The 23,361-nt window shown below is 43.1% G+C and overlaps 1 protein-coding gene across 6 annotated transcripts in view; it reads left to right on the top strand.

Annotated features, from left to right (window-relative positions):
- Window positions 1-23,361, top strand: part of NFATC1 (nuclear factor of activated T cells 1) — a 110,893-nt gene that overhangs the window by 30,990 nt on the left and 56,542 nt on the right. For all 6 annotated transcript variants that reach the window (XM_069007963.1, XM_069007965.1, XM_069007962.1 and 3 more), the window contains exons 4-6: window positions 12,507-12,709; window positions 15,818-15,990; window positions 17,930-18,070. In XM_069007963.1, the coding sequence (XP_068864064.1) occupies window positions 12,507-12,709; window positions 15,818-15,990; window positions 17,930-18,070 (517 nt within the window). The remainder of the gene's footprint in view (window positions 1-12,506; window positions 12,710-15,817; window positions 15,991-17,929; window positions 18,071-23,361) is intronic.

Genomic DNA, 23,361 nt, shown 5'->3' with positions numbered 1-23,361 from the left:
AATCCCTCAAGGTTGTGAGGAAAACCTTAAAATATGTGAACTGTCATGACCCCACTGCTGGCTCCAAGAGCCCCAGTTGAGATGGAAGCAGGTTGGAGAGGCTTTGCAAAGAGCAAGGCAGTGCATTGAAAATACTGGAGCTGGGCTATGGCTCTGCAGTTGTGCTGTACTAAATGAAATCCCTGAAGCTCTTAGCTCAAATAGATTTGACAGGGGTAGTTGCTCTAATCACAAGGCAGCATTAGCCTGGAAGCGTATCTATAGTAGTAGATGTTTGTAGGAATATGGTCTGATGAGTAAAAGCATTCTTCTTCCTCCAGTTTGAGTAAAAATAAAGAAAAATATTATGAAATTTGGCCCTTGGGTTCTCAAATTATTATCAAATTATCTTTCCTCGTTTTGTAGTGGAAAAAGGTGTGTAATACATGTTTGAATTGAATGTAAAAAGTGGTCATTAGCAGGAACAGTGCTCAGGATTCTATTTTTATTATGATTTTAGCATGCCATCCAGTTTTGAAACAATGTCAACAGCAAGGCCACTGAAACTGTATGTGATGGTGCTCCAGAATTTTCTGTGTGCTCCAGAGCAGAGGTCAGGAGCACTGCTGGGACTAGGGGGCTTGCTGCAGTCTTTGCAGGAAAATGAGCTGCTCCTTTGTGACCCCCTTCTGAGAAAGGGAGGGAGGGGTGAGTAGTCCTATCACGGGCACAGGGAGGGGGACTGCGGAGGAAGCTGGTCAAGTGTGTTCTGGCCGTGACCACCTTGTGCCCAACCTGTGGTGAGGCTGACTCCAGGACCAGGGTAAAGCAGGCCCCCAAGGTCAGGGTGGAGAAGCCAAAGCACTGAATGTAAGTTGTAGTGGAGCCGACTTTGATCTTTCCCTCTGGGAGGGAAAAGGGCTGCAAAGTACCGTTGTCCGAGGCAATGGTCTTGTACCCCTGCTGTGGAAAGCTATGGGCAGCTGCTCCAAATGAAACACCGGATGGTGAAGTGCAGAGCGTTGTGTCTGTAGTGGGCTCTGCCTCTGCAGGAGCCTTCTCCCAAGAGCTCTGCTCCATGTCTCTTCAGGTAAAGTGCAGCATGTGCCTCACAGCACTGCCCTGGGCTTGTGGGACACTCATGCTTTGAACTGTGGCCTGGACAGGTGGCAGGGGCAAGTCCACATTTTAGGGCTTATTACATGTCTGCTGCTGAGCTAATTGCCTTGGTTTCTCTCTGTAATCAGGGGAAGGCTCATCGGTGTAGACTTTAGTGAGCTATTAATTTTATTCTGATGTGAACATCTGAAGCTGCTTGGGTAAGTCACACCTTCAGAGTGCCTGTCTCATTTTGGTGGCTGTGATGGCAGCCAAGGTGACTAGACCCTGTTGTTGTCCAGCCTGTACGTGTTAGAAGTTAGGTGGCATGAATCACCTGGCTTTTCCCTTTTTCTTTTGACTGGGTGTTTTGTGTACAATTGTTTCTAACTGTGCTCAGCAGGCTTTAAGGTCTTACCAGTTTGCCAAGACTGAGATGTACTTCTTAGGTTGGATACCCAGGTGAGGCTTAAGTATGGCTGCGAGGAGCAGTGCCTTTTAAGACCTTGTCATTTCTATCTCTGGCTTGGAATTTGACCCATACTAGAGCCTCGTGTTTGAAGTCAGCAGGTTGATAGAGACACAGTCTTGGGTGTAAAAACACAGGTTCTGATCACCATCACCTTCTTATCATACCTCCCTCCAAAGGAGAAATTGCTACCCTCAGTCAGCATCCTCCTCAATTCCCAGTCATGCACTCACATCCCACTCCACTGACTGCAGGGGGGTGTCATCCATTTGCAGCAGCAGGTAAGCTACTCAATGAGGCGTTTATTGGCAAGTTCTACTATTAATATTTGCAACATTTTACTTGGCTGTCTTACTGGCTTTAAGCAGGGTTGTGGTGTTAGCTTGTCAGTATTCAAGTCAGAAATCTAGTGCAACAGCTGTTGCTAAATAATGTTATTCAGTGTGACAATATTTAGAATGATTGAAAATAGTCCCTGTATGTTGAGAAAGTTTATTTAGGAGTCTTTCATGCTTATTTTATTTACTTGCAGTTGGAGATCTCAGGCCTTTCAGTTCATTGTAGCCCTTGTGGCAGTGCACCTCATGTTATGTTCATTGGTCTGAGTCTTGTCTGTTCCATCCTTTTGGTTTTTGGAGGGTTTTTTGTTAAAAAAAAGAAGTGACATAAACCAATGGCATCACCCTCAAGCAGCTCACAGTGTGGAATCCAATCTCTCTAGATTTCTCATAGTTTAATCAGACTGTTCTGGAGGTCAAAACCTTGAATCCTAGCTGTAAGGTAGACCTGACCTATTTTTATTGCTGCATTTGAATGCTTTCCATGGAAGACACACTCTCAGATAAAACTGCAGCATAATCGGAGCTTTTGCACCAGGTGGATCAAAGGTGGTTTGGGGAAGTAGCGTAGGACCAGAAGTGTAAAGTGACCTGGCAGAGCCACTGCCCCTTTCTGCTCTGAGACAGGAGTCATGAGGAGCATTTTTATGAATCTTGTGCATGTGACAACGACACTTCTTTAGGGTTGAAACAACAGAAGCAGAGCCTGTCTAAAGGAACATACACATGCAGATGACACTTCTCTGACTCCAAAGAGCAGTGGGGTTGCATTAATCTGCTTTATTCCTCAAGAAACATGGCTGTAAATTGTGCAAGGATTGGAACCAGGGGGCTGTTAGTGCTGTATTTTCACAGTGAAGAAAGGGTTACCTGGCCTTCTGGCACTGTGGTTATTGGCTTTTGTTTTGTGAGGAGGCTGAAGCACAGATTGATTAAACAAAGAAGTCTGGAAATAGGTAAAAAGTTGTTATGATTTTTTTTTCTGCTTTAATCAAGTCATGATCTGTGATAAAGCCAAAACTCTCTGGCAGGGTTGGAGATGGGAACTTGATCGCTCCATACCCAGCTCACTGCTCCTTCATCTGCTAATGCATCCTTGCTCTGCACTTTTAGAAAATGCCTTGAAATGCTTTCCTTCTTTTAATTCATTCCTACATTAAAAAAAAAACCCAGCCAAAAATGGACAGCAGTTCTGTGAAATTTGGAAGCCATCGGTATTCATGTGACTTTCAGAAGAAGCAAGGTTTATTTCAGACCTTCAGCCAGCCTCCCTTCCCGCTCCCTCCTTTTCCCAAACGCAGAAAGCAGTCAGGGCTTGATTCATGGACTGTCTGATTATAATAAGTCTCACTTGGGGCATACAGCTGTATACCATGCTAGTGCACTACATGCTTTGTCTGCCTCCAGCAGTGGGTTTTCAGTTCCTGCTCTGTGCTGTGGCTTTTGACTCCAGTGGCTAATTAAATAACAAAATGTCTCACATAAGATTTCTTTTGGTCTTTTCAAACGAGTACTTGGCAAATCAGAGAAATTAATAATTGGAAGTATATCTGTAGTAATTTTCATGGCAACAGAACAGTAAGTGCAATATTCGTATTATGAATGTAGCTCAGTATTTATAGCTCTCCAAATATTTACAGAGATAAAGCCTTTAAACATAGCCCCAGCTTTCTGTCTTCAGTAGCAGTTTAAATAAATGTCATTTGGATAGAAGTTAAGATTGAGGAGAAGGGCAGCCATTTCTTGTCTAATACTGTCTCACTGGTATCCAAAAATTTTGTGCCTGAAACTATGTTGTCCCTGTCCCATATGAGCCAGTGTTCATCTTGATATGCACCTCAAAAGCATTGGCCCCTAATCAGATAACTCCTGTGGGTAGATGGGTGCCCCATTGTCCTCAAATTCGCAAGGGTGAGAATTCGAAGTCACACAGTTGCTGAAGCATTCGTGAGCCACCGAGTTGAAATGTGGCATTGAGGGTGTGTCTCAGATTGGTGGCGTCACTGAGGGATGCTGGCAGTGGCAGTGTAGCATGGCTGGGATGGGCACTGGTGAAGGGCATCATGCTGACGGCACCTGACACACGCCCGAGGATCCTGGGCCAGCCTGTGCTCACCACAAACGGGAGCATGCTGGGTGCGAGCAGTGCGTCAGCAGCATGGCGAAAGGCAGGCTCACAAGTATGAGCTTGTCCAGGGTATCTGCCTAAGAACATGTAATAAATTCCTTCTACAGAGCTCTTGTGATACTTTATTTTTAACTTGTGCATGGCCATGGGTATGATGGATGCTGAAGGCAAATGTTTTGAGTAGAAACTCAGTAGAGTGAGGGGTTGGATAGTTTCAGGGAGGGCACTGTTGTGCTGGACTTACCCCCAGATGTGGATTTATAATCCTTGGAGCACAATGAGGCAGCAAGGATTACAGGAAGAACATTTCTTTGGTCTTGTGGTAGAAGATGTTTTGAGAGCAGTAATGATTTCTCTGTGTCCCAGTGAATAAGGTGCCCAGGACTTACAAATTCATTCCATTAGTAACTCCTTTTCTGATGGGCATCCCTCTTATGAGTCTAATAGTTTTAGGAGGAGTGTGACATGGGTTGGTTTTTAGGTATGTGTATTTTTGAGGAGGAAAATCCTTCCTAGAAGCCAGGAGCAGTGTCTTGCGGCTGGTTAGACAAGCAGATTTCATGGCTGTGCTGAGAGCTAGCAGCCACGAAGGCTGTTTTTCCCTGGATAGAGACTGAAATTACTTGTGAGCCAGTGACTGAGTGTACAGCGTCTCTATTACATTAAGATTAATAATTCCTTGGTGTATTTGCAGCTGGAAGTTTTATATAGATCTTTATTCATCATGATGTGAACAGCTGCTCTTTTGCTGCTCTGTTGAGTTAAGGTCCAAGTGGCAGCACTAGAAAGTGCCACATAAAACACACTCCTGCTGTTTCCATTCACTGTTCTCCCATCCAGCTCTAGTCCTTGGCCCAGGGTTGGCCCTTTGCAGGAGCAAGCCATCTTTATTTTTATTTGTGGACCAGCTCTGACTACATTTGGATCTTAAAACAGTTTGAGTGAATCCAAGGAAAATCGCTTTCAGAAAGAAAAAATACATCCTGAAAGTAGCACAAAAATCTGTAGGAATTCCTGTTACAATTTTATTTTAAGTAAGTGAAGGCCTATGGGGTAGTAACATGTTTCATTGCACAGAGCATAATTTATTCACTTTTTTTGCTTAACTGCATCAGATGAAGTACAGCAAAATTTGTCACAGCCAGAGGGTCACCTCAGCTCCTAAGGAAGTGTTTTGTTTTTGAGAGGTTGAGAATTCTGTTTTGCTGTGGTTTACATTTACATTCTGAAGTCTGTCTGCTCTGGTGTTTTGAGTAAGATGCTCCTCTTCTTTTGGCTTGTGCTCTCATCAGGAGTGTCCCAAGCAGACCAAGTTTAGCACCTGAATACTCACTGATGAAGAGTCTGGAGCTGAGCTGTGCACCTCATCCAAAAACTGGCACCCCCTGTTGCTGCCTGGTTGCTGGCAAAGGGAGGATTTTCCTGGTCATCCTGGTCAGGATGACGTGCCTTGCTCAATCCTAGGTACACGGAAGCCTGCGTCTAGAGATCTGGAAAGAGCAAGGGACACACGGGTGGTATGGCAGTGACTGAAACGTGTACACCTGCAGAGTGTGAGCTTGAAGGTGGAGAGAAACAGCTGGAAAGAGACGGGGATTCTTCAACACCCAGAGCAAGGGACATGCCTCAGTGGTTTGTTGGTGCTCTGTTGATGCTGCCTGTCTGCCTCATTGGCACTGCCAAGGCTGCTTGCTCCTTGTGCTGTGGGGACCTGAATCCCCAGAGTGGGGGCTGCCAGCCCCTGCCTGGCTCCTGCTTTGTAGCTCAGGGTACAGATGCCTGCTCGTGCTCTGCTGCTGCCCTTCAGCATGCAGTACGCCCCTAAGCTGCAGGAGGACTGCCCAGCTTCCTTCTGGAGCAGAGGAGTTGAATGGAGTTCCATAAACCAGTTCCCATGGCATCTGGGGTTTGGGAGAGGAGACTGGAAGGAGAGCTGCTACAGTTCCACTGCCTCAGGGCATCTGAGGTGTGTTTTTTTTCTCAGACCTCCCCAAGCAAAAGAGTTCAGGGCCAAACCAGGTCAGAATAGGTATAGGGAATTTTGTGATGAAGGGGGCAGTCTTTTCCTGACTTTTTCCCAGAGGCGTAGGTTGCTGGCTCCCTGAGCTTTCAGCAGCAGGTCCGTGGGCATTTTCAGCCGGGGCCATGGGGCAGGGCGGCTTGGTGGCTGCCCAGGCGAAGGTCGGGCAGGATCTCTGCAGCGCACACCAGAATAGATGCCCTGGTCTCCTGACCTCACCCCCTGTGCCTGCGCTTCACATGACAGTCACTGCCCACAAGATCAGCTTTTCCCTCCTGCCGTTCAAACCCATGATGCAGTGGCTTACGTCTTCCAGTGCTTCTACGTGGGAGATGAAAGTAAATTATTTTTCTTGAAAATCAGATTGATAACACTATTTTTATGCATGCTCGGTGCTAACAACTGAAATCAATACCCAAAATGTTTGTGCACTTTCTTTGTAGTTTAAACAGCTTGATCTTTGATTTGGTTTTAAAAAATCAGGACGCTGAGCACTCACTGATGATATTTTATTGAGGCTGTCTATTAGGTACACTTTTAAAACATGACAATTTGTTTCATTTTATCATTCATCATGTGCAGTTCCTGAAAAAAAAAAAAAAAAAAAAAAAAAAGATCTGCTGCTTGAGAAAGTGAGCAATTAAAGCTATTCGGTCTGTAGCTCCAAAGCTCTAGCTTAAAGAGACAAGCAGCACTTGTCTTGACTTAAAAATGTCACTATGTTACAGATTTTATTCTGTTTGACCTTTTTTGAAAGCATTTCAATTACTTTCCAAAGCATTGATGGGAATAAAGGGGAAAGAAGACCCCTTACACCAGACTGGGTTGTTAGTCTCCCCAGTGATTCTCACCAGACTGACTCGGGTATTCCTTGAACAGCTCTGGGAATACAAATGGGACAGATGGATGTGTAAGGCATTGCTGAGCATAAGCACTGTGGTACCTGCTGCATGCAGCATGGCCATCAGTTACATGGTCAGATAAGAAAACGTAGTTATTGTTCTGAATATTTTTAGAGGCATAAATGGGTGTATTCACTTGTTGTCTTTATATACCAAACATACAAAAACAGGCATGCACACAAGAAGTATTACTGATATGGATGTTCCCTGTGGCATTTTTTTGGCACATCATTATCATTAAGGAGGCAGCCCTTACGGGCCTCAAGAGTCTCAAGCAGAAGCTGCTGACTACTTTTGAGAGTGAATACTAAGTCCCTGGTCATGCCCTGCTTTGTTATTAGTGGGAGCTCAGCCTTTAATGGATTGGGACAGGCTAAACCCTAAATTATACCCCAGTGTTCACTTAATATATTTGCAAAAGAGTCCGGGTCTGGAGGAATGTACCACTGTAGGGTTCTTGCAGTCCTTTCCTCAAACTCCCAGTAAATACACTTGAAAGCTATTACATAGTATAGCTCCCTTTCTTCCTGACTGATGTCATGGGTGGTGCAGAGGGTGTATCCGGCTGGTGTGTCCCGTGAGAACAGGACCATTCTTTCGGTGGCCTCCAGGAGCCTCTCCAGACAGAGGGCTCCTTGTTGTGACAGGTAGCTTTCTGAGCATTTCAACAGATGTTTGGGCATGCCAAAAGCATAAAGCACTTGGAAAGGGAACATGCAGAATATTTCAACTGCAATTCTTAAAATAAATGCCATGGCTTAGATAATAGAAGTTTTCCTCACAGACTGTAGAATAACCACTGAAGCTGAAATAGCATTTGAGTTAGTGGATGTGACGTTTGCAAAATTTCCTCAAAATTTATTAACTGTAGCAAGGTTTGAGACGGTTTTGCTTTTTTTTTCTAGTGCTTATGTTTGAAACACTTCATATCCCTGTGCTCATCATTTTCCAAGTCTGTTCAATTCCAGTTGGCAGATTTAATAGATGTGTCCCAGGCACACCTTTGGAATCCAAGCAGCCTCAGTATGCTCATGTCTGTGATAAACCTGAGGTCGTCATAGCTCTAGGACTGAATCAGATAGTACCTTGCAGTCGGCTCATGGCTGTGAGGGTGACAGCCCTGCTTCCCTCACACTTTGCTGGCCACTGGAGAAAGATTCCTGCTTTTCAGTGCCGTGGCACCCAGACACATGAAAGCCGCATCCAGCCGCAGCACACAAGTGCATCTCCTCAGGGAAAGGCTGGGGTTTGCTTTGGCACACTGCACTGAGATGAGCAGCAGCCTACTGGTGAGAATCAAGACATGTTGGTGGGAGATGGTGCTGGGAAAGTGATGATGGAGAGGTGTAGGAATCCCAGGGAAGGCTTGATGCGGTGGCGCAGCCGGTACAGCCTTTTCACTCGCTCTTGCATAAGACAGTGTAAGGTGACAAAGAGCTTAGCTGTGATCGGTCCTGTTCTGGTGTTAATTACCAGTGACTGCATCACTTTTGATAGAATTAGAGGAGTGTATAATAGGCCTGCAATTAAGTCTGATTTTGATCTTAGCAGCTTCAGACAATAAAAATGAAAATATCATTTGAGATGAGTTCAAGTATTCTTTAGCAGTGTTGCTCAAAGAGGAAAAGAGCAGAGTAGTCAGTGTTGGTCAGAACAAGAGAATATGACCTATTTTCATTTCAAAACCAATCATTCTTGGCCACACAGTTCTTATCTGCATACTTAAGTTTTTCCTGCATCTTTCCTTTGTACTGAACCAGGTGACTGCTGTATCACTGTCTTTATTTGGGAAGGGAAACTCATTCAGAAACATTGTGCTCCGGGTCCTCTTTTGCAGCTAATTCCTTTTACAGTTCCCACAGCAGGGGAAAGTACACCTCTTTCCACTTGGATCTATGTATTGCCAAGCAAAGCATGCTTGGTAGGAAAGACACATCCTTTATTATGTATGCCGTAGCACCTTTGTCACCCGTACTCAGCCGCTGAGTTATTAAGAGCTTTGGTCTCTGTTACACAGAGAAAAAGATAAAAATAGTGTGTCTGACGCATGCATCCCATGTTGCAGGCCAGGAAACTGAATCGCTCTTCCACCTAGTACAGTACCCCAGAGCATACATGGAAAATATGCATGGATATGAACATGTGAGATCTTTCCTCACCAAGAAAAATGCTCAGTCACCCTTTTTTCCCATCCCATTGTACATTGATCTTGTTAAATATTCCCTTTGACTGCTGGCAAATCTAACAGCCTAAAGTACCACAACTCTGCCTTTACTGACACTGCTCCTCACTGTTGAACATGTGACAGTAGTATCATTCTCCCATGTTTTGAGAGAACTATGGAATATTCTTACCCAGCTGACAGTAAGCAGGATCTTGCCCATTCTCCAGACATCTGCAGCATGCTGAAAACTCCCAAGGCTCAACACTGTCTGTTATAGAAATCGTGCACTGGGTGCATAACCTAAATTAAGTCATTCACAGTATGTGCCCCTTTAAATGTTAATCCTTGCATCGCTTTCTCTTATTGCTTCTGTTGGCATACGTGATTATGTGACATAATATAAAAGTAAATAATGTGATGCAATGGGTAAAGCTCAAAGGGAAATACAAATTGAAGATCAGATGCCTTGTAAGACATAATATGACATCAAACTTACAGTGATGTGAGTGTGAGGTTTTCTTATTTTGAGAGCAGCAAAATCAAGCATATAGTGATTACATGAGTCTTTCTGGATGTTTCTGTCACTAAGGGAGTAAGTAACTTGGGTAATGGATCCAAAGCAAAGTATGGCATGGCTCTAGGACAGGGCCTTTAAAAAAAATAAATAAACTTACCTTGAAGATTACAAACCTTAAAAAACAATGCAAAACATGCATCTGAGATCTTATTATTTATTTTCCAGCATGTGAACACTTTTCAGGGGAAGGCAGGTGTGCAAAGCTGAGAGCTATGGGTGTTTGATTGCCTCCTGGTAGGAAACCTGTGGGAAAAGCACAAGCTGAGACGCAGCAGTAGGTTACAAAGTATGGCAGCAGCCAAGTTCAGATTTTAAAATAAAGCCTGAAATAGCTGAACCCAATGCAAGACCAACATTTTTGGTCCTCTTTGCCCGTATTCAGTAAAACATATGGGTACCTTGGTGTGCGATTTTGCTTTTGCTGAATTGAGGTTTGAGTTTCTCGCTAGTCTATTTTTACATTTTAAGCGGCCTTGTAATTCAATATGTGTTTGTTTTAATTTTACACTCTCCATAAAAAGCATCCTCCATGACGACTTGGAGAAGTGACCGCTGGCAATGCATAGAAATTTATTTGCCTGGCATGTCACACTGTCTTACTTTTCCCCCTGCAAACCCGCATGCTGGTCTTGACCAAAAATACCCCGGGATACCTTGTGTCTCCTCCGTTACCTAAGCTTTGCTGCTGAGGCTCTGGAAATAGTGAGGTGGGGAAGATCAGCCTGGGACAAATCCAGGTCACTCTGCCAGCCCTGCTCACACACACCATTGGAATTAATGAGCAGCCAGGGCTGTCATGTGGGGGGACACGGTGCTGATGAGGAGGACAGTGGCTTCCCCGTAGCCACTGGTTGTAGCAGGGGCACACCTGCAATCACTGACCTGCAGCTCAAGCTGCATGTCTGTCTCTGGTGGAGAAAGCCAGAAATCCCTCTTTTTGCAGCACAGTGCTGATGTGTGTGTTAGGGGCCATAGGAGTGTGTGTTCCATATGGAGCTGGAGGGAGGTTTGTAGCCCATGGCACCCTGCTAAAGGCAGTATACAGGCATGGCTCTGCTTTTCTCTCTCCGTTGTTTTGCTGATAGTGCAGATTTTCAAACTGCCACTAATGTGTTTTAAGTTTGACAATGCTGGTATGGAACCCTCATATCATATCATATCATATCATATCATATCATATCATGTCACAACCCCCTGGCTCTGAGCTGCCTTCGTATGGTGTCTCAGGAATGCAGAGCTGATAAAATAGTGTAGTACGAAATGAGCCTTGTCATCCTCCTATCCCTGTAACCTTCCAGCATCCACATGTCTTAGGTAAGGATATAAAAATTGCTGCACCAAATCAAGCAAACTGAAATGCTTCTGTTCTCCTCTTGGCTTTTCTGACCAAAGTGTGGGGTGAAAAATTTTCGGTATGCCCGATTAGTGATGGCAGATGTATCTAGGCTCATCGTCCTTCCTTACTCATGCACTGGTCACTGTGGTACCTGAAACTTTGCCACTATGAATTGCTGTTGCCATTCAGCATGTTTGATAGTAGAGGGAGGGCTCTGGGCCTGTTAGCACCCACCAGAATTTAGCAGGGCTTAAGGAGTAAAAATGATTGAAGATCTTTGTTTTTAATAGCATTCCTGCTATCAGATGGTAAAATACCCTAAAGAGGTAACATGAAATTGCTTTGTAAGATTTCAGGAGAGTGAAAACAGAAAAAAAACAAATATAAGCAGCATTTGATATATGAGTTTCACCACTTGCTTTCCGCTTTATTTAACTTTGAACTTGCATGTACCATAAAACTAGTGTTGCTCCTCACCAAATTATGATAAATTTTGATCTGTCATACTCAGTGATGGTGAATAACTCATGCCCAAAACGACCTGAACCATTCACAGAGGAACCTAAACCTACAACAAAGTGAGCAGGCTTGCTCTAGGGTGGGTCATCTCCTGGGACAGTGCACCTTCCCAACATTCCTCTCTCCTGTAGTTGCTCCATCCTCCCTTCCCTTGAGACAAGGCTTCACCACTAACCCCTGCAAGATAACTGTTTTTGTGAGACTCATTTCCTAATGTCAGGTGGCAGCCACAAGTGGGACTTTGTCTGGGGACTCCACAGCAGTGAGAACCCTGAGTAGCTTCTACAGGTTATGGTGCGGATGAGGTCAGGCTCTGGTTCCTCCCCAGCCTGTGGCAGAAATAACTATTGTTGTCATCAGAGCAGTCACTGTAATATGGATGAGGTTCAAGCCAGGCCCAAGAGCTTCAATGAGATTTTTGTGCGATTATAACAAGAATGTGACACACATGGTGAGCTACTAATCATGTATATGTGATCTGTCTCCATACTGTCCCAGGAGGTATTTACTAGCATAAAAATCAGCTAATGAGGGGATGGGTCACAAGCAGCAGAGTGCTGCTGCATGAGGGGTATCCCAGGAAGCATCGGGATGGATGAGCTGTGTCCTTTCCACTTGCAGACTCTGTCAGTTTGCCTCCCTCAGTACTTTGAGAGAACATAGAGTTCATTGTGGTTTTTTTGCTGAACACTGCAGCAGAATTTATGCAAAGTTTTCTGTGGATGTAGCAAGAGTGCTCAAAAGCTCAGCCCATCTAAAGTGCCTCAGGTCCTTTAGGATAATGAGACATTTTGTGAGTGCACCTTTTTATTGTACCAATATTACATTACAGGAAAAATGGAGGGGGGGAACTTAACACATAGCACCTGTCACAAGTTCTCTCCTTGAATTAGGCTCTCCCGCTTATAAAAATTTAATTGATTCCTAGCAGTTTATGTGCTTGGTGCTCAGTGGGCGTTTTCTGTTCTCTTGCCAGCTCCATGGTTACTTAGAAAGCGAGCCGCTCACGCTGCAGCTGTTCATTGGGACTGCAGACGACCGCCTGCTGCGACCCCATGCCTTCTACCAGGTTCACCGGATCACCGGCAAGACCGTGTCCACCACCAGCCATGAAACAATACTTTCCAACACCAAAGTCCTGGAAATTCCACTTCTTCCAGAGAACAACATGAGAGCAATGTAAGACCAAGCACCAGACCTGACTCCTAGCAAATTCCTCTGGGTCACCTCACTTAATTTCTCTGGTGTTTGTTTGGGGGTTTTTTGTATACAATTTTTCTTACCCTATCTTTTTTTTTCCCCTAAATTTCTCTCTGTAATAGTAGGTTTTCACGACTTTGCTGAGACAAATTGCCCCTAATCAGCTTAACAGCAAAATGAACTTCACAAATATTTGTGACAACTGATTTGCTTTCATTCTAGAGTTTCAGCCAATGTGCTTATTTGCCATTTAAAATAAGTATCTCGGTTACTGAGCTGTAAATATCTCCTACCTCAGCTCCTGCATTTAGTTTCTAAATATGACACCTGTTGCTCCTATACGCACTAGCACAAGGAACAGAGCTGATTAAAATTTATCTTTTGATGTCAAAGGAAACTCTTAGAGAGCATTTCCAAGTACCCTCGTGGTTTTTCTGTGACAAATAAAACCACTCATTTCTCACATAATAAAACTCAGCATTTTTCATGGCACTTAGTTCTAGAAGATCTGCTTCTAAACAAGAAGAGTTACCTCTGAGAACCTTTATTCAAAGGTGATGCAGTTTACAGATTGAGTTGTTAAAACTGGGCTGTTTAGTGCTAATGCAGAAAAGCAAGCATGGATGTCTTAGGATCTCTGAGTTATCTGAGTGATAAGAAAGTGCCCTGTAGGCCCATTAGATATCCGTAAACATCATTACGGGATGATATATAAAGGCTAAAATAGCCTTCTGTGTAAGTGACGTACATGAGACCTTCCACATTATTTAATCCTGTCCTCTCTGTCCCCCTCCCTCAAATCAACCTAGCCCTTATCTGAGTTGTCTCCCTCCTCATTCAAATCATCCTAACTCTTATGTGAGGTGTCTGCCTTGGGAGGAATTTGTGTGCTTGCGTGCAAGCTCTTGGTGTGTGTGTGTGTGTGTAAATATAAATGTATTCATATTTATATACAGATGCATGCACCTTTGTGTGTCTATATAGGAAGATAGAAAGCAAGCAAGAAATCCTGACCTCCACCAAACCACATGCCATGGGAAAATCACGATTTCACTCCCTTTTTATTCATACAGTTTTCCATGCCTTAACGAAGTGGAAAATGGTATCAGACACCTGAAGTCCTTCTGCACATAGTGGTTATTAGAACTTGGTTTGCAGTGTCATGTACAACATGCCCTGGAGTGGTCATGTAAATAAAAGAGTCAGAATATGCTTAGCTGCATTGCCAGCTGGGCTTAGAGTGATCACTCAAGACCTGAGGACCTCTCTCAGTGCATTGTGTTAAAAGTCATGACAAGCCTGCAAAAATATTGGCCCTGTTTACTGCCATCATAAGTTGATGGGGCTACATTAGGATTAAGGAAATTTCACCAATTTATACCCACACATATTTATCTGGCCCTTTATTTATCCAGTTTAAATCAATTTTTTGGTCATCTAAGGACATTATTACCATTTCATTCATCTTTCTCCTAAAATAAAGGTAAGTTACACAGTTTGGGAACCAAGCTGAATATTTTTGTGGTGTGAATGTGAGACTGTAACACAGCTCACTCAAGAATCCCAAATAATGCTTTGGCATATATAAACCTTACATGTCAGTAGTCTAAAACTTCATGTAGCACTAACAATGAATTGAAATTTGGAGCCAAGGACTTTCCTCACACTTTGTGTGTTCAGGCCTTGATTCAGTGAAACACCAGAGCTCATCTGCGCATTTAAACTTTTGCACATTTAGCTGTTCCTATTGACTTCAGATTTAATGTCCATGACTTTACAAGCTTAATTTAAGTACTTTTTCTCCTCTGAACTTTGGGTGTGAATTGTATGTCATTAATTACTCTGTTTAATTTACAAGTGTTGCTATAGGAGAGACAATATTGAGAAATGCACCATTTCTTCCATATCTTACTGATCTTTGCATAGAATTTTGACATGGGTACAAATACTCTGTAATTCTTACAGCTTCACCTGCTAATATGCATTGTTGAGAAGCTTTATTACTTTCATTAGTTTCTTTGATCATATCAGCAAGGGCATTTTTTAATTCTGAAATGCATACTTTAGAATAAATGCAGATCAAAACCATGCTGCCATAGTGCTTGTTTGCAGTTTGCTTCAGAACAGAGCTTCAAAGGTCTGGAGGGGGAATTAAACTCTTTGAATACAAAATAAAATCAACTATGCATATTCAATGTAATAAAATACCAGAGACCAGTACCCAGAAGAAATTGCCATGCAGGCTTTGTAGTCATGGCCAAGGCAGAGGTATTTTTGCAGTGGGTTTTCAAGTGCGTATGTTTATATGTCTTTTGTTCTGGGAACTTCTTTGTTGAAATATTCTTTGACAAAAATCCTGACTTGTAAATCATCCAGGAGAAAACCAAAGTTAAAAAATGAGAGTGAGGTCAGAAATGGTAGTAGTTGTATCTGATGAAAAGCACATTTTTCCCTAATGTGGAGGGAGGACTCTGAGTTTAGTTTTTTTCATGCAGAGCTTCAGCTCAGCCCTCAGCTTGGGAGTATTTCCAACTCATTGAAATACAAACAAATTGACAGTAGAACTGACCTTGGGGAGAGCTGTGCTCATTAATAAGCATTTTCAGGACATTGCCCTAGATTGAAAATCATGTCAGATTTTTCTCCAAATTAGCTGTAACAAGTCAAATTGTTAGTAGCCTGGCGTTCTAGGTTAGTAACAGTTTCTGCACTGCTGTCACATCCCATTGACTTCTCTAGTCTCACTGTTTCTTTGGGCTTTGGTTAATCTTTAAGTACAATCCTTACAGAATGTGTTGGGGAGGACGGATCTTTTAGACTTTCTTCCTCTGGAAACTGAGATAACATCTTAAATTTGTGTGCTTAACAGCAGCCACTACCTGCTGGTACAGATAGCCCCAACTCAGCTGTTTGTGAGTGCAAGTACTAGAGTAAACAAAATCTGCTGCGTTCAGCCTGGTCATTGGGTTGTGCCTGATGCAGGTTTTTAAGAAGAGCATGCAGGAGAGAGGGAAGATACTGCACAATTTTGTCTTCCTGAAGTCTTCTTGAAGTGAATTGAATTGCCCTTTGTTTCCTTTTGGATAGCATTGACTGTGCTGGGATATTAAAGCTCCGAAACTCTGACATTGAGCTGCGCAAGGGAGAGACAGACATCGGTCGGAAGAACACACGTGTGCGTCTGGTCTTCAGGGTACATATCCCACAAGCCAATGGCAGGACCCTCTCCTTGCAAGTAGCTTCCAACCCCATTGAGTGCTGTAAGTAGCAACAAACATCCTCCTCTTGCTGGGTATTATCAGAAAATCTTTTGATCAGTAATGTTGAAAAAGACATCTAAGATCATTGAGTCCATGGTTAACTCAGCACTGCCATGTCCACACAGCTTTTGAACAGTTTTTAACACTTCCACCTCATATGCAGTCTTTGTCCACACCAACATGCTCTACATTGGTTTTGCTGTACCTCCCTAGTTAGTGAACTTTAATCTGCTTTCCAAAAGTACGTGGTTTATATTGCGAACAGAATACCTCTGTCTGAGGAAAAAATGTGTAGCTTTGTGTATTGAGTGCTGTAGAAAAATACATACTTACAGGTAAAGAGCAGTTAAACTAATAGTAGACCTGGGAGTGACAGAGCCTTTTGTTTTGGTGACTCCTTATCATAAAGGTAACTGCTGTAGAAGTTTTGGAAAACACCTCTCGTGTCCTATTCACTCTGTCTCCCCATCATAAAGCAAAAACCAGCAAACAGAACCCCAGCCCCTTTGATAAGGAGCTAGCAATATACTAGAGCTGACATGCTGGCACAAGCTGCCTGCAGCTTCAGAAAACCTCCAGAAACCAGGTTTCTGCACTGGGGGCTCTTTAAATGAACAGACTGTATTTTATCAGATACACTGGGGCACTCTTCAAAGATACTTATATCATGTTTGCTCTGTAAGCCTCATCAGCCTCCCCCATACAAAACAAAACCTATCTGCTTTGTGTAGCTTTAGCACTTCAGCATAAGTGGTGGAAGCTGAATTTCAGTCTAACTCCCAATGCTAATTTGATTTGCTGGATGGATGGAAAAAATTTTTTAAGGTTTTGTTGAATTCCATCCACAAAGTGGATCTTTCTGATGATGCCAGAGAAGGGAGGAAATTTAACATCTGGCAGGTATATGGGGGGTGAGCTCTGGCAGAGGGGATGGGGAGGAAAACCTGACCATCCCTAGCTCCATTCATGCTAGAGGGCAAAGCAAAAAATGTGAGGAGTCATGGTTTCATCCTGCAGTTGAAGTTTATGAGAGCTTTCAGTTGCTACATAGCAGGATAAGGCACAATTTGAATCTATCCTGAACTGGTCTGTGCAAAGGTGCCAAGCTCAGGGAACCACTAAATGTGAAGCTGATTGGATTTGAGTGTGTAATGAGCAAAAGCATGGCACATGCCCACTGAAAGAAGCAGAAAACAGGAGAAATTAAAATAAGTGCTGGTGTTATTTCCAGTGCAGAATGTGGAATAAGCTGGTGCCAAAAACTTCATATATTTCTTAGTGCATGTGACACCAGAAGGAACCATATAATCTGGATAAAATGCCACATCGTCCCTTGAAGCAGCACTCTCTTCATGTCCCAGTTGAAGGGGGATAAAATTTGTGCCCCAAGAATACCAGGTTCAGTTTACATGGGTTCATGAGTGCTTTGGCACTCAGGTTCTTTTGGAAATACACTCTCTGAAGTGTGAGCTGCTGCTGGATCACAAGAGCCATGGCTGCTGCTGCTGCGAGACAGTTGGCAGAATTGACAGTAGGGTGTATACTGACTGAAACAAATTTTGGACATGCATGATCACCTTGTCATGTGTGCCTTGTGAACACACAGCATATATGCTAGAGTGAGAGAAAATGATTTAAGATAAATGAGTTTCCATAAAAATACACTTTCTGATATAGTACATATCAAGCTGAGTTTTAAAACACTTGGCCTTTGTGAGTATTTTGAATCTGTACTGCTGTTTAACACTATTGTTTACAATCAAAGTACTTGAAAATGAACCATGTTTCCTGTAAACCTTGTGACCTTTCTTTGTTTCTGTATCAAACTCAGCTTATCTTATGAGGGTAAGCATTAAGTTACTTACTAATGTAGTTTTTACTTTTTTGTGTGTTTGTAGTTGCCTTTTTTTTATTTTTAATGTTCTTTATAACTCTTCAGCTCAGAGATCTGCCCAAGAACTGCCTCTGGTGGAGAAGCAAAGTACCGACAGCTTTCCTGTTACTGGAGGGAAAAAAATGGTACTGACTGGTCATAACTTTCTGCAAGACTCCAAAGTCATCTTTGTAGAGAAAGCGCCAGGTATGTCTTTTCAATCTAGACTCCAATCTGCCTTCCCCCCCACCCCATCTGTGTCAAATGATGAAAGCACAAATATGGTAATGACATTTTCTTCTGCAAGTAATATGTTTTCCATGTCACTGGGCAAAGCTGTGGAAAGGATCTGAGCCGTGCCTAATGCTGAGGTTTCACACTGTGGCAACTGTAGTTACAGGTAGACAATAGAGACATTAAAAGTCATCCTTTGGCATTTGTTTATTGTTTATTTACTTGCTAGTCATGCGTGTAGCAGGCAGGACCTGTGAGAGTGGTTCGAAATCTCCGGTGCTGTGTCCCCCTAAAGCCTGCAACACAGTGCATCTTCTTAAACATTTCTGTCATTTGTGGTGTGTGTGCACCTGTGTTTCCTGTGGCTTTTACAAGGCACTGGCTGAGCAGGACTTGGAGCACACACATTCATTTGAAGGACAGGTTTACCTCAAGAACTGAGGGAAGGACTGAACACAACTTCCCCCTAACCCAGCACTGCTCCTGTGGTGCTTTGGTGATGCAACTGGTTCTGCTGGAGAACAGTCACAGGCTAGGCTGAAACAGGGAAAATGGCATGGAGTGGGAGCTGGAGCTGGGGCAGGATGTGCCTGGAGGAGCGGTGGATCACAGGGTGACAGTGATGTGTGTGAATGCCCTCTGCGGGAATAGGCAGTGGGAGTGGAGCTGGGAGTCAAAGTCAGACTCTGAAACGAGACTGTTAAGGATAGTTTTGAGTCTTGTTTTGGAAAGGGTTTCCCTGGCGCTGGCACAAGCTATGAATTCCTCAGCTGCCGACTGAACCCCCCACCCCCACCCCGAACTTAAAACAGTCTTGGGCACTCCTCAGGCCGCCTGCACCCGCTTTGACGCTGTGCCTGTTTAACTGCATATGTCCACAGAGTTCCCACGCTGCTCTCCTGCCCACAGCCCCTACCGGCACCACAGGAACTCGGGCCGTGGGGCAGGGAGAGCAGGGGAGGCTCTGGAGGCAAAGACACCCAAGTCTTTGGGCTCAGCAAGCTCAGGACAATAGCAGAAGACTCCCCTGAAATTCCCCAACAGAGTCCTGGATTGATAAGGTTTAAATTGCCAGAAGCACGTGGGCATAGGCAGTGCCCTGGCTTCTTGGGGAGAGCCAGTTGGCACATTCCTGTGAACCCCAACCACTGCAGCACACACAGTGGGGACGTGGCTGTGACATCAGCAGAAACATCCTTTTTGTTTCTTAAGACAGTTAAAAAAGAAAGGAAAAAAGGTGGTATTGCAATTTAAAAAAACTGAATTCTGCTTTCTGTGTTCCCCCTGGGGGGGGGGAGAAAGTTAATGTCTACTTTATTTATATTTAAACTTCCTTTGCTGCACAGAACTGGGTTAGTGTGACATGTCAGGAGTCCTCGATCTGTCTCATTACAAGAAAGAAACCACATTAAAGGATGCCTTCCTTAATACTTATTTCCTTTCGTCTTCCTTTTTTGAGTTGGAAAATTTTAAGTATTGCATTCCAAAGGATGTGGAATTGTGATGGTGATGCTGTTTGCCCACAGCAGGTACCACAGCTCCTATATTCCTATACTACATTAGGTACATGAAAAGCAGGATATTCACTGTATAGCTTTCAATTACAGAATTTAAGGTCCTGCCTGTTTTTAGTAGTCTCACCATAGGTTTGTTGCAGGGCAGTATAACCTGCAGGGGCTGAGCCCTCAGAGTCAGAGTGTAGCACCTCCAGGAGCTGCAATAATTGTGTCAGTAGAAATGACACACAAAAAGCGAAGCTGCTGGCTGATCTTGGCTGAGAAATTTTTAAAGCTTCCATGGTTTGTGTGCTGTGCTGCCTCACACAGCTCGACGCATCAGAGGCAAACAAGAGCGCTGTATCATTGCCTTAGTGGCAGACTGCTTTGGCTGGATTTTTGAACAGTCACTGTATTTAATGTCAAATGAACAAGCATTAGCAGCCTTCACTTTTGTAAATCAGCACAGGGTGTTTCTTTCCCTTTCAGCTCTTGAACGTTAGTGAAAGTAGGTCAAGAGAAGGGACACCAGCATAGTTTCTCTTTCTCTTAGAGAGCTGGTTATGAACTTCTGTGATTAGCTGGAGACATTCATTAGTTTTGCTGCTGTTACCACTTTTGTTTTTGAATTTGGAATGCTAATCACGTTCCTAGTAGGTAGCAGCCAAACACAGCTATTACAGAGTAATAGATCAAAGTAATAGATCATTGTGCTCATAAAGAGAATATATCTTTTGTATAAAATTTAAATATTGTACTGTGTCAACTCATGTCTTCAGTCCTTACTCAGGCAGAGTCCCCAAGCTGGGAGGCAGTCTCCCGGAGCTTGTCTAATTCCTCCTAGTCTGCATACTTAATTGGATAATGCAAGGAGTTTGAGAACACTTTTTGTTTGCCTTTTTTTTCCCCCAGCTTTCTCTAAATCTGCTGAGTGCATTGTGGTCTGCTGAATGTTTTTCCAAGCATGAGTCCCAGGCTTTCAGTCTTCAGGGCTAGCCCTCAGCTGTTGTAGTCTCTGGAGGAATGGCATTATCCTGGCCTCCTTTGGTGGGGGAGTCAGTCTGAGCAGTGACTCATACAAGAGGGAATCCCTGAAGAATGATCAAATCAATCTTTCTGCTGGGGCAGCAGTGGCTTCCTGCTTTCAGCTTAACCCCTTACTAGCTGCTGTTCAGCCAAGAAGCATATGAAACAGAGCAAAACAAACTTTGCAGCCCTGTGACTCTGTGTCTCACACAGGGAGAATGAGGTATCCAGGGGGTGAAGGCACAGCACACTGAAAGGACCACGGGAGAACCGCTGTGAGGACCTTCTCTGGAAGGAGAACGCCTCATGGTGAGGTCAGGCAGAAGGCACCCCTTTGGATAAATAATGAGTGTTCAGAAGTGGATCAAATTTGCTCAAGAGTCTACAGTACTGTAAAAAAATTCTTACGTGTTGATGTGATGCCTTATTTTACCAGGTTTTGGGCAATATTCTGTTGCTTGTACCTCACACCATATTTTCCAGTGATGATCAATGGTGTAAAATGACCATCAAAGAAACCTAGCTGTAGTGAAAATGTGAATGTTAAATGTACTTTGAGAAGTTCACTCTTTTGAATTCAGAATTTCCTTAGACTAGGGAGTCCCACAATGATTTTGTTTCTTAAAAATTACACTAATAACTTTTTTTCTTATCTCCTTTCACTTTCTATCTCTCTTTGTAGTCATGCATTTCTCTTCCTGAGGTTCAAAAGTGTCTTGTGTGTGTCATGCGTGTTGGGTGCCATGTTGAGGACAGCCAACACCTGTCTGTTTTTCACTGGAAGAATTAGTACTTTGTAAAATATTGAAAAGTCTGCAACTCTTTACTGGCAAGGGCCCTTGATGCCCATTGGCTGGGGTTTGCTGTGGCAGCGAGGTGTGCATTTTAGTTACAAAAGTAGGTGAAGTTGGTGTTTGTTAGCTATGGCAGGAAGTGTTTGGCTAGGAATGAGAAAATGCTTCCTGTTAGCACCTGCATCTGCATGGATTATGATCTGGAATTATAACAAAAGACTGCTTTAGTTACTCAAAATTTTAAAACTTTTTATGTCATTTGTAGATTATAAATGTATGGGGAGCAAAAGTCTTGAGGGAAGTTCAGAAAATGCAGAGATGCTTGGAAAGTGTGTTTTAGGGATTGCATATCTATCAGCTACCTTTTTTTTGTAACGTTTTCTACAAACACTCTGTTTTCAAAGCTAGTTTTTTAAAGGTAATGTGAGTTACTGAACACAAGCAGCACAAAAGCCTAACTAGCCAAAATGACCAGACTGCTGGCTCTTAGTATATCAGATTATGATTAGTGATCTATAAAACTGATCACTGCTGTGAAAAAATCCTGGTTTTCTTCCCTTGGTTCACAAAATGTATCCTGTAAATGAGTGAAAGCTCAGTGATGAAACACAAACCCAGGATCCCAAGGAACAAAGCACAGGAAAATTATGGGTATGCTGTGGTACAGGTAAGTTATGGCTTATAGTTCCTGGCATGCTGTAGGATGTTTTGGGATAGAAAGAGTATTTTGGGTATTAGAAAAAGTCTTGTATAGAAATCTGAGAGAGTTAATCTACCCTGAAAATCCCTCCTTGCTCAAAAATTGCTCCTTGCTCCTGTAGCTTTTAACACTGGAACTAGCTCAAGTATTTCCAGACTTCACGGATTTGGCCAAGTCTGGACATACCTAAGAGATCAGGTTAAACTGATGAAATCTTTCTAATCAATTTGTGATCTATTGGCAGAAATGGTCATTTGGTGTACTGTTATTAATTATCACTGGGTTGCGTTGCCACTACTTAAGTCAGAGCTCCAAACCCATTTCTTTGCTTTTGTGCATAGTTACGAGAGCTTAAGGCAAGGATTTTCAAGAGCGAAAAGGCAGAAATGTAACACCCAACTTCACTATGGGATTGGTTTCTCAAATAACATGACTTTGGTACTTTGACTCTGGACTGTTAATGTTGAGGTCCATTTTGTCCTGGTCAAAGGCTGTGTCTAAGCTTCCCTGTAATAAATGCCCCTCCCTGAAGATGCATCACTCTCTTTGATGGACATCTGTAGAATTCGCAATTTGTAATGCTGTATCTCTGAGTAACTCCAGACTTACAGACTTCAATGGTTTTGAGCGAGTTGTTAATTACTCAGACTTCAACAGTAATCCTGGCACCTACACACTTCAGTAACCTAATTGCATAATATCCTCAGCTATTGTGCCCAAAGCCTTTGGCACTCAAAGTTCCTGAAAGACAGAGAAATAAACAGTGTGTAAGCAACATTTCCTCCTGGGATTTTTCTTTCTGAATATTTTCAAACAATTAGGAAGCTTTTCAGATTTAGTTACTGCTTCAAATTCTTCATTCTGCTCTTGTTTTTATTTTGGTAAATGGATTTTTCTGTCAAAATTGTTCCTCCTCTCTGCTGAACAGGTTTTGCTCTTAGAACATGAAGGTGTTGATGTGTAATAGTTATAACTAGAGCAGATGAAAGATAACTGGGTGAAATCACCAATTTAATTTTTTTTTGTATATATGCCAAAGGAAATCATAGCTTTCTGTAAGTATTTCAGATGGGAAAACTTAACAGTTTGCCTCCTCTTAGACGTGTGGTCAAGCTCGGTCAGCTGAATTTTTGCACAAGGTAAATGCGATACGAAAAAGAAGGAAACTGGATGAATTTAAGTGTCCACTCCAGCATTTCACAGCTTTTTTGTTCCTCTCAAATTTCCCTGTCTCTGGCAAAGATCAGA

The sequence above is a fragment of the Aphelocoma coerulescens genome, chromosome 2 (genome assembly GCF_041296385.1).
Source record: "Aphelocoma coerulescens isolate FSJ_1873_10779 chromosome 2, UR_Acoe_1.0, whole genome shotgun sequence".
In the NCBI taxonomy this organism is placed as follows: Eukaryota; Metazoa; Chordata; class Aves; order Passeriformes; family Corvidae; genus Aphelocoma; species Aphelocoma coerulescens.
This window is presented reverse-complemented; position numbering and strand designations above follow the sequence as displayed.